This window comes from Musca domestica, unplaced genomic scaffold (assembly GCF_030504385.1).
Source record: "Musca domestica strain aabys unplaced genomic scaffold, Musca_domestica.polishedcontigs.V.1.1 66, whole genome shotgun sequence".
Taxonomy (NCBI): Eukaryota; Metazoa; Arthropoda; class Insecta; order Diptera; family Muscidae; genus Musca; species Musca domestica.
The window spans coordinates 905,518-920,828 of record NW_026712376.1 but is presented as its reverse complement, the minus strand read 5'-3'; the positions used below and the strand labels follow the sequence as shown (position 1 = coordinate 920,828).

At 32.5% G+C, this 15,311-nt stretch overlaps 1 protein-coding gene across 2 annotated transcripts; it reads right to left on the bottom strand.

The window, feature by feature from the left end:
* Positions 1-2,889: 2,889 nt before the first annotated feature.
* On the bottom strand, positions 2,890-13,423 carry LOC131805927 (uncharacterized). 2 transcript variants are annotated; one of them, XM_059129714.1, is made up of 5 exons: positions 12,843-13,423; positions 12,506-12,675; positions 12,341-12,438; positions 6,081-6,239; positions 2,890-5,988 (listed from the first exon to the last, which is right to left on the bottom strand). In XM_059129714.1, the coding sequence occupies exons 1-4, from the start codon at positions 13,323-13,325 to the stop codon at positions 6,082-6,084; spliced, it is 909 nt and encodes a 302-aa protein (XP_058985697.1). In that variant the 5' UTR covers positions 13,326-13,423; the 3' UTR covers positions 2,890-5,988; position 6,081. The 2 variants fall into 2 exon arrangements, with proteins under 2 accessions (XP_058985697.1, XP_058985698.1); XM_059129715.1 differs by having other exon boundaries at positions 2,890-6,239; positions 12,356-12,438; positions 12,843-13,415.
* Between the last annotated feature and the right edge of the window lie 1,888 nt (positions 13,424-15,311).

The window sequence follows — 15,311 nt, the reverse complement described above, 5'->3', positions numbered from 1 at the left end:
TATCATATTTATTTAGGTCCAATACCAAATGGACAAAATTGGCCCATTCCTTCGGAGCCTACATAGAGGGTCAAAAAATTTGAATAATCATAAAAGAAGTCAAGATATAGTTGAATAATCGAACATTGGTTGAAGGGATACATCTTTCGGCAAAACCGACTGGCACATTTAAATCTGTTTTTATTAAATTTATTTTTTTTATAGTTAATATTAAGATTTTATCTAATGTTAAGCATCAAACTATGATACAGGGACATTAGGCTGGATGAAAGTCATAACCTATATTGCAAAAAAAAAAAAAAAAAAAAAAAACAACCCACAATGCAAAATGGAGTTGCAGCTATGATATTAATTGAAACAATGTATATGTGACCTGATGTCTAACCTAAGAAAATATATTATCCTATCACCTCAATAAGATCAGTTAATTGTGAATACTTTTGTGTGAAACTGAAAATTAAAAACCTATATTTCTGAATAAAATTAGTCAAAAACAACCAAATATTTTTTTTAATTTCCATGAATTATTGCCAAAACAAATCCCCAAGAATCCAATATACAGGGTGAGATAAAAAACTTCAACGAAGTCAAACGCCATAATTTTTACATTTTTTATAAATTTTATTGAATGAAAGTAATAAATGTCGGAAGTGGCATCAAATTTTAGAATAAGTTTAGCTTTGTTCGAATTGGCCACCTTGGACACAAATTATGAACGGTCAATAAAACGGTCACACGCTGCCCAAATGTTGCTCTGCGGTATTCTGGCCGATTTCCGGCGCAGCGATTGCTTGAGGAGATCGACACTTTGGTATTTTTTAGTGCCAACCTTGCTTTTCAAAATACTCCAGACACAATAGTCCAACGGATTGGTATCCGGAGATTTTGGTGACCATTGTGCGCTGGAAATGAAGCGAGGAACCTCATTTTGTAACCATTAATACACCTTCCAGAATATTTTCTCGATAATATTCGGCGTTTATTCTGATTCCACGGTTGATTAAGACGAGCGGAGAGCGACCATCGGCTGTTATGGCGGCACACTGCATCACCATGGCCGGTGCTTGTGTTCTGGTGGCCAACCGAAGGTGTAAATTTTCTGCTGACCTCTTTGTCAAGTAAACACGATCATTTTTTTTTTTTGTTTACAAACTGCTGGACAGCGAATGTTTTCTCATCGGCGAAAACCAAATTCGGCAGTACACCACTTTTGGCCAAGAGAAGCAACTCTTTGGCTCTTTTGAGTCTATTTATATTTTTGTAAACAAAGTACAGTTCGCATTTATTGCCCTATCTAGATGAAATTTTGCACAAATCATTTGTTTGGCCCAAGGACGAATCCTATTGAAATTGGAGATAATCGGTCAAAATTTAGATATAGCTCCCATATATATCTTCGTCCGATTTGCTTTTTATTGTGCACCAAACGTGTAATATTAGCCCGAATAGTATGGAATTTTGCACATGCAACCAAATTAGTCCTGAAAATAAGTATGCAAAATTTGATCGAAATCGGTTCAGATATGGCTATAGCTCCCACATATATTGTTCATGCGATTTGCTATTTTTGTCCTCCGCAGCCGTAATATGCACTCTGTAACAACAATATTTGGGGAAATATATTAAATACAGCTCTGAAATACATTTGCTAAATTTTATCGAGATCGGTTCAGATTTGGATATAGCTCCCATATATAACTTCGTCCGATTTTCCCTTTTATTGTGCACCAAACGTCTAATATTTGTCCAAATGGAATGAAATCTGGTAGTTACGACCGAATTTAGTCTAGAAGCTAGTATGTCAAATTTGATCGAAATCGGTTCAGATATGGCTATAAATAGCCATATATACTGTTCATCCGATTTGTTATATTGGTTTCCCACAGCCAAAATATGCACTCCGTAACAACAATATTTGGGGAAATATATTAAATACAGCTCAGAAATATCTTTGCCAAATTTTATCGAGATCGGTTCAGATTTGGATATAGCTCCCATATATATCTTTATCCGATTTCAAATTGATTGTGCACCAAATGGGCAATACAAGTCCGAATTTAAAAGATACAAATGCTTCGGCATATTTAGTCCTTTGAACTCTAAATTATAATTATAATCATAGCGTGTATGATTGAATTCTCCCATAAAAACTTTTAATTGTTATGCGCAGCTCTACTAAATTAGCAAAGTGGTGTAGGGTATCATAAAGTCGGCCCCGCCCGACTTTAAGACTTTCTTTACTGGTTTTTTTCTTTTGCGGTGTAAGTTCTTGCACTTTTAGGAATTTCAATGGCTTTACGCATAGCTTATTTTTTAATATTTGCGGAATGGAATTTTGTGATATGTTCAGCTCAAGAGCCACCTTTCGGATTTCGATCAAGTCTCTTCTTTAAATTTCCAACCATTTCTGCTGATGTTGCTGTTTTCCTCCGTCCACTTCCACTTCCTTGACGTCGGCTTACGCTACCAGTATCACGGTAACGAGCAATGGTACGAGACACAAAAGATTTATTCACATTTAAATGCTGGAGTGCTCTAACGATAGCCATTTGCGGTTTCCCATGCAATTATAAAGAAATCATGCAATCACGCTTGAATTTCATCACGAATAACATTTTTTTCTGGAAAATTCTCACCAAAATGCTTTTGGATGCTTGTAAACAATATAATGAGAGCTGTCACTGGAATAATTTGAAAAAACTGCAACCAACTTCAGACTGTTGTCATTTCTCATTTTTTCATCTCACTCTGTATATGATATAAAATTGACACTTGAATCTCCTCGATTTCTTCTGTGTGCACGGCGTTTAATATTTCAGATGGATACTTACAATTGTAACAATAGCAACAAAAAAAAATAGTTTTCTTTTCATTATTTATTACATTTTATTTAGTTTCTGCTGTTGCATGGTGTTGCAGTGTTTCTGTGGCTTGTCAAATAAATACGTATAATTACTTAAATATGTTTGTATATGTTGGTTGTATATATGTATGTGTGGATAAGGAATATTTTTTTTACGGAATTTATATATAATATAATATGCGTAGTATCTGTAGTGGTAGTAGTAATATGACGTACTATTATTGGTTAGATTTGTATTTGTTGTTCCTAAAGTTCGGTATGTTTATGTATATATAATTTGATTTAATATAGGTATATATGCTAGTAGGTTGTGTATCTAAAGTTGTAATTTCCTTTTCCATAGAATGACCACCATTCACACATCCTGAATACACTGCGATATATCATTTGGAAGTTTTGTCGTTTCTTGATTGTGGTTACTCCTTTTTTCTTTAAGACATGTCATTGAAGTTCTTATATGGCATAATGTATGTATATATAATTCTTATTTGTTTTATATTTAATAATTTTTTTAATTGTATATCTAAAAAGATAAAGTTATTTCATAATTTCTTTTCTTTTTTCTTTTGTCATTTTAGAGTTCTGTGTGTATATAGGAATATTATGTTAATCATTTGGTTGTATAGGTATTTCTTATAGCTACTTTTTTAGTTTTTATTTTTGAGTATTTTATTTTTAATGTTGGTTTTTACTATGTTATGGTGTTTTTTCTTTTCTCTTATTTATAACAATGCTTAATTGGAACTAGAAGTTTTTGTTTTTGATTACATCATTATACAATGCCTGCAAATACTTACACATCGGTTAATTCAGTGTAGAAGAGGAAAGTCTTGTGCTATGTGTGTCAAATCATTTGCGGATGAAAATTGAGATACAAAATTATGGTTTAATTAAAAAAAAAATAACATTAACTGTCTACCGATTTGTGACTGTCGATATTGTTTCTCATATTACCATGGTAGAAGAATATAGGTAGATGCATCAACGCTTGGGAACATTGATATGTCAAAAAATGTTAAATATTTTTTCAAATATAAGTAGATTTTTGTATGTTTCCTTATAAGACATCGATCGGAGGTTATTACAATATGCGTTTTTCAACAATTTTTACAAATTTGAATAATTTTTCATTCAATAATTTCAATTGCAAAATTTGTTTGACAGTTCATTGTCCCAGCTGCTGTGTCGATGCGACTACCTGTATTCTTCTACCATGCATACCCTTTGTCTTGGAATTCTTATAGTGGGTTTAGATACGAAATTTTATCCAGTTTAAAGAAATAACAGTTTAATCCGGATTTATTCAACCAGATTTACCAAACAAAAGTAGATCTCCTCTTGACCGGATTTATTTTAAATCCCGCACGGAATCTATACTACTTTATGTATTAGGTTTTTATACCCTACACTACATAGTGGTAAGGGTATTATGTCTTTGTACATTTGTTTTTAACATGGAGAAGGTAACGTGATAGACCCATAGTTACTTTTGAGGATCTTCAAGGAATCACTTTCGGAGTCGATTTATGCATGTCAATCCGTCCGTCTTACCATGTATTCTTTTGAACAAAATGCAAAATGCAGATCGCATTTATTATCCGATTGAGATGCAATTTTTCAAACAATATTTGTTTGGCCCAAAGACAAACCCTATTGAAATTGGTGATAACCGGATCAGATTTGGATATAGCTCCCATGTATATCTTCAACCGATTTCGGGTTAATTGTGCACCAAATGTCCAATATCAATCCAAATGACCTGAATTTTGGCACATCCGACCGAATGCAGTTTAGAAGCAAGTACATGAAATTTGGTGAAAATCGGTTCAGATATAGCTATAGCTCCCATATACATATATGTTTCATCCGAATCAAACTGTAACTGCTCTAAAGCCAAATGTTGATAGGTGGTATGATCTACTTCAAATAAATTCTTTTGTTATGGGAGCTCTATTAAATATGCCTAGTGGTGTAGGGTATCATATAGTCGGCTCCGCCGACTTTTGACTTTTCCTTACTGGTTTGATACACAAATTTTTCGTAGATGTACAGAAGTATATAAATGTAAATAAAGATCGGCTAAGTGATATTTATACTCTGCTAAGGGTGTATCTAAACCACTGAATCTGTTAAACCCAGTGGTTTTATCTTTAATAGTATAAATGCGCTATGAGAAGATTTGCAAATGTTTACAAACAGACAATGGTCCAGCAAAATTTTACAAACTCTATAAAAGAATTTCTCTCTCAAGTGGTTCTCTTTAGATGCACTTTAGTGTTAACAGAGGACTTCCAGTAACAATTGTTAAGATTTTTTAGGCACCCAGCATGGTAGAAAAATACAGATAGATGCATCAACGCTTGGGAGCATTGATATGTCAAAAGATTTAAAATTTGTTTTCAAATATAAGTAGATTTTTATATGTTTTCTTCTACGACGTCATTCGGAGGATATTATAATACTCGTTTTCAACAATTTTTACAAATTCAAATAATTTTTCATTCAACATTTTCAATTTCAAAATTGACTTGACAGTTCATTGTCCCAGCAGCTGTGTCGATGCGACTACCTATATTCTTCTACCATGGCACCCAGGCAGACCTAATTATGAGAATTTTGTCAGTTTAAAGCTTGGTCAGCTAGTTTTTAATCAGCTGTTTTCTGTTCTAATGTTTTCTGTTCAGTCACAATACGAGTATTTGGTATAATTTTTTTCTTTAAAAAATGTTAAACTGAATGAAATTTTGTTTGGCACAACATAAAGTGGTGTTTCATTATATAATCATATATTACTCAATTAGCTAAGATTTTTTAAATCTTTAATTTTGTTCAATGTTTCGATTTGATCTTTATTCAATAGTGATTTAATATTCCCTTTAATTTTGATTTCATTTTTTTGAAAAAGTTTTTATTTTTAATTTAGCACTTTGTTTGATTAGTTTGGAGTTTCTTATTTTCAATAACTTTAATGTTGATTCTGAAGTCCTTAATTTTTTAAGATTATTTTTGTTCACTTTCTTCGTCTGCCTAAATACATTAATAAATTAATTTTGTTTTGTTTCTTTTGCTTCATCGTTTTCAAGACACAACAGTTACTGGTCCAGTTCCGGAAAGTTTGCTTCAAACTGGGGGAAGGAGGAGGAGGAATTCATTTAAATAACAATTAGATATTCAATTATTAAATATTTAAAACAATTATTCAAAAATGAACACCAACGTTAAGTTTTATACGATTCCTGTTGATAGACAGGTGCTAATGCCGGTGCTGGCATAATATTAGCTGCTACCACTGGAACTGATGATGGTTTCGCGATGGTTGCCGTTGCTGTTGTTGGTAATGCGGGTGTATTGGCATCTGGATTACATTCTTTGTGCACTGAAATGATGGGTTAAGATGATTAGGTTAGGAATATAATAAAGAATAATGTGAAAACAAGAAACAAGTAAAAAAAAAAAAACATTAAGATCGGCCGGGCCGAACATTTAATACCCTCCATCTTTGGATAAAGAAAACAGGTGTTTTATAAAAGTATCTGCATTCAAACGTGTTCCACTACAAATACCAGTAAGACCGTTTGGATAATGCTGTTAAACTTTTCAAACCATAGAGTGGGGAGGCCGTTGTATGGGGACCATACCAAACCGGGAACCTTTATAGGCAATTTTATACTTCAAGGATTGTCATGTACCAAATCTTTTTAATAACCAAATTTGAAAATTTTCGTGGGTAAATGTGACTAGGATTATCAAAGTACTGAATATCGGTGGGTATCGTTATATGTGCGTCATATGTGTTCCACCACAAAAGCTGGAACCCATTGCGGACAACAAATACCAATTTTTGGACAAATCCGTGGATAACGGTGGCAAAAATAATCAAAATATCGAATATCGGGAGGTACCGTTATATGGCGGCTATATGAAAACGTGGACCAAAACATACAATGTTGCGCCACCGGATATAGAACCCATTATGACCTACAAATACCAATTTTTAGACAAATCCGTGAAAAAATGTGGCAAAAATCATTAAAATACCGAATATCGGGAGGTAACGTTATATGGGGGCTATACCAAAACGTGGACCTATACATATAATGATTCGCTACACGAGCTAGAACCCATTATGACCCACAAATATCAGTTTTTAGACAAATCCGTGAAAAAATGTGGCAAAATTCATCAAAATGCCGAATATCGAAAGGTACCGTTAAATGTTGACGCTCTACGTCAAAAAATATGGGCTGTAGGGTGATTTCAACAGACAGACAGACGGGCATCGTTAAATCGACTTATACTTTATGGGGCCTACGATGAATATTTAGGGATGTTTTCCAAGGTGGAGGGTATAAAAATATTGGTATGGGCAAAATTACAAGAAAATCGAACATTTATATCCAATTTAATTCGAAACCATAAATTCCATACTCATCCCTGGCTTCGGGTTGAGCGAAATATTTAGGTATAGCAAGTTGTAAAGAATCGCTGATTTTATGTGAGGGAACATTTGTGGGTGAGGGGTTCGCAGATACATATCATCTTCCCAACAGTTCTTGTGTTAGCAAAAGTGTTTGTATGTACGAAATTTGAAGAGAGTTGGAGTTGTTCACTTCGCATTCTTTGAGCGTTTTGTTTTTTAAAATCTTGAACCCTATGTGGGGGAGGTACCAGAAGCAATTGTCCGATCTCTACCATCTTTATAACAGATCTTGTGTTGATGGAAATATTGAGATGTACTAAGTCTGAATGGAATCTGATATTAATTTTGCGTTTCATGAGCTTCGTAGATATTAAAATTTTTGGCCCATTTTGGGGGAGGTACTAGGAAAAGTGCACCGATATATCCCATCTTCACAGAAGATCTTGTGTTAGTAGAAATAAAGGGGTGTGTGAAATATGAAGAGAACCGGATGCTTATTTCAGATTTTATAATAGTTTTTTTTTTTTTTTGTATTCAAAACTTTGACCCTTTGTGGGTGAGGTACCAGATTATATCTACCTTTTTTATAATAGATCTTGTGCTGATAGAAATATTGTGATCTGTGTAAGACTGATAGTTACTTTTTAGAATCTTCATAGAATCACTCTCTGAGTCGATCTATGCATGTCAGTCCGTCTGTCCATCCGTCTGTACGTCTGTCCACGTATTTTTGTGAACAAAATGCAGATTGCATTTGTTATGACATTAAGATGAAATTTTGCAAACAAGATTTGTTTGGTCCAAGGACGAACCCTATTGAAATTGGTGATAATCAGATCAGATTTAGATATAGCTCCAATATATATATATAATTGTGCACCAAATGGCCAATATCAGTCGAAATTACCAGAATTTTGGCACATCCGATCAAATTCTGTCTAGAAGCAAGTTCATGAAATTTAGAGAAAATCGGTTCAGCTATAGCTATAGCTTCCATATATATGTTTCAACCGAACTGGAGTTCCAAGTCCCTCACATGCACAATATGCACTCCACAAGAATGATATTTGGTACCAGATATCTAATGGAGCTCAAAAATACCTCCGTCAAATTTTATCGAGATCGGTTCAGATTAGGATATAGCTCCCATATATATATATATATATATATATATATATATATATATCTATATATAAATGTAAGTTGTGTTAGTTACTACGCTTATAACTTAAGAACCGCTGGACTGATTTTAACGATTCACACAAATTCGGAGTTGTCTCCTCTCCGAAAAGGATAATATCCAGAAAATCGCGTAAAAATGTGATATATTAACATTTTCATTTTGACTTTTCAAATGTACAATAGTAATGTTTTATTTTGCATGGTTTTTTCCAATTTTGGCTGTCTTTTTTCTAATTTACATTTGTAGTGTTTTTTATATTTTATTTTTGAATTCGAATAATAAAACCAATTTATTTAATTGACTCGATTTCTTGAGAACTGAAATTGATGGCGGGTTACATGGAAGTGTAATACCGAATTATATGGTGGCGAAACGGAATAGATGATATCGAAATGATTTAACGCGGTCACACCAAAAGAAAGATAATTATTAATTAAAAGATAATTACTTTTTCAAATTCGCTAAAAAATCACGAAAAAGAGATCTCATTGCAAAAATTCTCAAATCGGGAAAAAATCGAAAAGATTTTCAGTGGAATCGAATTTTAAAATAATAGTAAGGGTCTTTAAACATTTGCTGTAATAAATCAGCGAACAAGTTGAAGATTTTTTCAATTTGTTATTCTTCTTTTGCATTTTTTTTAATTTGTATTATCATATTGAATTCAGTGGATTTTTTTGTGAACAAAATAAAGAATAATTTTTCACTATATACAATTTTTCAACAAAAAAACTGAAATAAGTGCGAAATACGATGTTAACTGACATCTACCTTTCAACTATAGGGCCGACATCGTGGTTCATATGGAAGATGCGAACACATTTAAACAACCAAAAATGACAGAAAAAGCCTAATGGAGCTCATTTCAAAGCGTGGACCTACTTCTTTGATGTGACAATAATCCGTCCAATGAGAGCTCAAAATGCAAAATTCTTTGGGAGTACAATCAGTAAAATACCAAATATAAAGGACGGAAAATAGTAGAGCGAATGAGACTCTTAGTAAGAAAAGGATTTCTATCCTTCCAGAAATTCTTCACAAACATTCAAGATACCTTAAATCACTTTTGCAGGTCATGATATCGATCATAACTCACGATAAGGGTACATCCCGATTTCATATTTATATAATTATCATATGATTTAAGCTATTTTTGGGGTCTTGGCCACTTTTTTCATTGCTTGGCCCTTATTTGGCATCTTTGTCTCTAAGGGGTTAGGGAACCATCATACAGATAATTGCCACATAGGAATTTATTTAAGTAAAGTCCCCACATTGGAGTATCCCAAAGTCCACTTTCACATATAATGTGTGGTCAGAAAAGAAAATTTTGTATTCTATTGAATTTGTAACTCTCAAGAGAATATTGGTTGGAAACGTAGATTTGGGATATACATCTATATGATAATATGGTGGATAAAACTATTTTTACTCATTTAAATCGCGCGAAATTTTTTTCAGTTTGACATGCTATGTTGTTCTGTTAAATTTTTGATTTGGTCTCTATTTAACTTTGGCTATTCTTAATTCATTCAGCGCTCAATTATGAGGTGTACAAAATACAGCAAATTCCAAATTACTGCTCATTTGACTGGAAAATTTTGCTACGATTTTTATCATACTAAAAATTAATTTGATCCTTTACATGGGGATAAGATTGATATATACTTTTTAATAGATTTGTATAGCACATCCACACCTTTGAAGCCCACGGCTTAAATATGGGTACAGGTATTTTAAAACACTTTTAATCGACCAGTACGGGAACACTTATATCAGTCATATCTGTGAATAATTATGCTTTGACAAATATGCATAATAGACAAAAACTACTGGCCGGCAACGCGGACCGGGCCAGCTAGTATACATATATACATATATATATATATATATATATATATATATATATATATATATATATATATATATATATATATATATATATATATATATATATATATATATATATATATATATATATATATATATATATATATATATATATATATATATTTTATATATTTTATTTTTTTATATTTTATTTTTGAATTCGAATAATAAAACCAATTTATTTAATTGACTCGATTTCTTTAGAACTGAAATTGATGGCGGGTTACATGGAAGTGTAATACCGAATTATATGGTGGCGAAACGGAATAGATGATATCGAAATGATTTAACGCGGTCACACCAAAAGAAAGATAATTATTAATTAAAAGATAATTACTTTTCCAAATTCGCTAAAAAATCACGAAAAAGAGATCTCATTGCAAAAATTCTCAAATCGGGAAAAAATCGAAAAGATTTTCAGTGGAATCGAATTTTAAAATAATAGTAAGGGTCTTTAAACATTTGCTGTAATAAATCAGCGAACAAGTTGAAGATTTTTTCAATTTGTTATTCTTCTTTTGCATTTTTTTTTAATTTGTATTATCATATTGAATTCAGTGGATTTTTTTGTGAACAAAATAAAGAATAATTTTTCACTATATACAATTTTTCAACAAAAAAACTGAAATAAGTGCGAAATACGATGTTAACTGACATCTACCTTTCAACTATAGGGCCGACATCGTGGTTCATATGGAAGATGCGAACACATTTAAACAACCAAAAATGACAGAAGTAAAATACCAAATATAAAGGACGGAAAATAGTAGAGCGAATGAGACTCTTAGTAAGAAAAGGATTTCTATCCTTCCAGAAATTCTTCACAAACATTCAAGATACCTTAAATCACTTTTGCAGGTCATGATATCGATCATAACTCACGATAAGGGTACATCCCGATTTCATATTTATATAATTATCATATGATTTAAGCTATTTTTGGGGTCTTGGCCACTTTTTTCATTGCTTGGCCCTTATTTGGCATCATGGGGATAAGATTGATATATACTTTTTAATAGATTTGTATAGCACATCCACACCTTTGAAGCCCACGGCTTAAATATGGGTACAGGTATTTTAAAACACTTTTAATCGAGCAGTACGGGAACACTTATATCAGTCATATCTGTGAATAATTATGCTTTGACAAATATGCATAATAGACAAAAACTACTGGCCGGCAACGCGGACCGGGCCAGCTAGTATACATATATATATATATATATATATATATATATATATATATATATATATATATATATCTGATATATATATATATATATATATATATATATATATATATATATATATATATATATATATATATATATATATATATATATATATATATATATATATATATATATATATATATATATATATATATATATATATATATATATATATATATATATATATATATATATATATCCGATATCAGGCTTATTGTAAATGGCTAATATCAACCCAAATGAAGTGAATTTTTGTAAATTCCCACTGAATTCATCTTAGAAACCAGTAATCTAAAAGTTGGTGAAAATCGATTCCGATGTAGCTATAGCTCCCATATAAATGTTTCATCCGATTTGGGGTTTTAGGTCCCTCACATGCGTAATATACACTCCACAACAATAATCTTTGGTACCAGATTTCAGATACAGCTTAGAAATAAGTGCTGAAAATTTTGTCAAGATCGGTTCAGATTTGGATATATCTCGTGTATATATTGTTATCCGATTTCATTTTTTTTTTTTGCACCAAATGGCAAATATCAACCCAAATGAAGTGAATTTTTGCAAATTCCGACTAAATTCAAAAAATAAAATTCTTAAAAAATTCTGTTAAAATTTCCGCCCGCCTTTTGACCTTTCCTTACTGTTTTTTTAATAAATTTTGTAAATATGAATATCGCAGGTTACACCGTATTCAGAAGGACTATAACCATAAAATTATTTTATATCACCGTGAACCGATTGCAACTTACACAAATCCAACCTACCTGCTGCTGCTGTCATTCTATTGTATAAATTACGCTTTTTCTTTTTTAATATTGCATCTAAGTTATAGCCCTCTATGGCCATTCTGAAAATAAATGGATAAAATTGAAATGTTTGTATAGCAATTCTTAGAAATCCCATTTCCTACTTACTTTTCTATTCTGCTTAAACCTAGGATGTCCTTGAAAACCAAGTAAATTTTGTTTAATGTCAAATTGGGTAGTCCCTGTCCCAGATACCGTATGAATTTAAGTTGTTCGGACTTGGGTAAACCGCTCTCCGATAAATCCAAAAAGGGTCTATGATCGGCCACCTTATATTCCTAGAGTAAGTTGAAATAAACGAAAACAACAGCAAAAACAAAGGGGGAAAAGAAAAAATACAATGGCATTAAATCAAATCCTTTTTTAGGGATACAATTTTCAATTTCATTCAAAATATATTTTGTTCATTCATGTTTCTGAGAGTGGTGGGTTTTTGTTTGCTCACATTGCAAAATCTGTTGAAATTTTCGATGAGAATATACTTTTCATAATACGTTACAGTCTGATTTGTTTGAATACCGAACTGTTTTAGTAATTCCTGTTTTTTGGGTGGTAACCTGGACAATTGGGTACAAATTCCATCCTCAATGCGATGCGTCTCATGAACATCGAAATTATCGAAAATCATAAGATTTTCCAGAGGTCTGGTTGGGGCTGGCTGTGGTCCATTGATTGCAGTTGGTGGCAACATTGCTTGGTTACTGTTCTGATTAAAGTCCATAAGGGTAGATGTTGTGGGATGTTGTTGTTGTTGCTGCTGTGACTGTGCTGGTATCAAAGGTGGTGGTTGTAACACATTCAGGGGGCCATTGGTATGGCCATTGTTATTATTTAGATTTAAGGACAATGTTGTCACTGATCCACTTGTTGGTGCGATGGTTGCCGATGTCGTCCCTGTTGTAGATGCCGGAGCCACAAGGAAATCCATGCTGTCATTTGACTGTTGATTGAGAATATTTTTCAGATCTGAAATTAAAAACGAAATTGATCGGGCATCAAGAACGTGACTTACACAAAACACATAAATATGTATATTGGCAGAAATAGTGAAATCTTTGGAGTTTAAGGAGAATCTGGCACTAATCTATATGACTGACTGAGGGACTGAGAAGCAACGACCAGACGAAACGGCTGAAGTGTAGTGGTGTGATAATGCTAGGTTTTTGACATTTGTAAGAAAAGTACTTAAAGGTATCAAAATTGATAAAAATTTAAACTTTGAAGTTACGAAAAGTTCTAAAATGGCGCTAAACTTTCAAAAATTGTACCATTCGGTATTATATGAACGGATAGAGCTATAAACTTGGAATCAAGGTGGGAAAGTAAGTTTGATAGATAAAGGTGGCTTAGGAAATGTGTAACAAAGTGTGCGAGCTGCACTAAATTTGGAACAGTTTGGTGTAGGGCGAACGGATGAAGATGTAATTTTGAAATTTTGTAAAAGGCGATTTTAGAAATGGTTACTACAAGGGCACAAAAACTACTAAATAGTACCATATTTGGTACTATTTTGTATTAGGTTAACAGAAAGTGCTTGAAATCTGAAATTTGGTATTAGCGTCGCTGTTCATGTTGGTTTCGGAAATGTGTACTATAATTTTATGGGAAGTACCAAATGGTACTATATTTGGTATGGGGTGAATGGATAGAGATAAAATTCTAGAATTTGATATTTAGATAACTGCTGGTATCTGAAGTTGAGATTTGGAGGTGCATTTGGAAATACATCCTATATTTGTACGAAAAGTACTAAATTAGGTAGTGGGTGAAGCGATAGGGCCGGAATCCTTAAATTTGAGATTGATGTCTCTGTTGGTATCTTCAGTTAAGATATGGGGATGGGTTTGGAAATGTGTACTATAATTGTACGAAAAGTACTAACTTTGGTATTCGGTGAAGGAATAGAGCTGGAATCCCGAAATTTGATATTGAGATCTCGGTTGGTATCTGGGATATAGATATAGAGAAATGGGTACTACAAGTGCACGAAAATACTAAATAGTACTATATTTAGTACAAATTGGGTAAGGGATAAAAAATTCGGGAATTTTATATTTAGATAACTGCTGATATCTGAAGTTGAGATTTGGATTGGTGCATTTGGAAATGTGTCCTATATTTGTACGAAAAGTACTAAATTTGGTATTGGATAAAGGAATAGAGCTGAAATCCCGCAATTTGATATTGAGGTCTCGGTTGGTAACTGGAATTGAGATATGGAGGAGGGTTTGGAAAAGGCACTAAAATTTGTATGAAAGGCACTAAATAGTTCCAAATTTGGTACAATTTGGTATTTCGTAAACAGATAGTGCTGGAAATTTGAAATTTGATATTAGGGTTTCGGAAATGTGTACTAGCTATTTCGAGGATCTTGGCCTCGGAAAGTACTGAAAATAGTACTTTTGATATTGATATTGACTAAATGAAACTAAAACCATTGCGATAACTATTGGTGTCCAGGATTGAGATATGGAACGGTTTTGCAAATGAGTACTAAATTATAGGAAAAGTATAAAATGTTACTAAATTTGGTATTGAGTGATTGAGTAGATTGTTTTGGATACGTGTGTTGAATATTACCAAATTTGGTATTGAGTGAATGGATATATCTGAAATTTGATATTGAGGTCACTGTTGTTTTCTAAGGTTTACATATGGAGAAGTTGAAATAGTTTTGGACAGAAAACTTGGATGTAGATCCATTGAGCAATGGTTTTGCTAATACGACTTTCTGTAAACTTCAAAATTAGGCCTTTTGAAGACTTTTTGGTGTAAAAGGAAAATATTTTCCTATTATTCTTTCCGAAAAAGGAAAAAACTTGAATAAGGTATAAAACCTTGAATGTCTGAAAATTTAGTACGATGTATGAAGTTTTGGGTAAACAAATTTTGTCAAACGGAACAAATTGTGAAT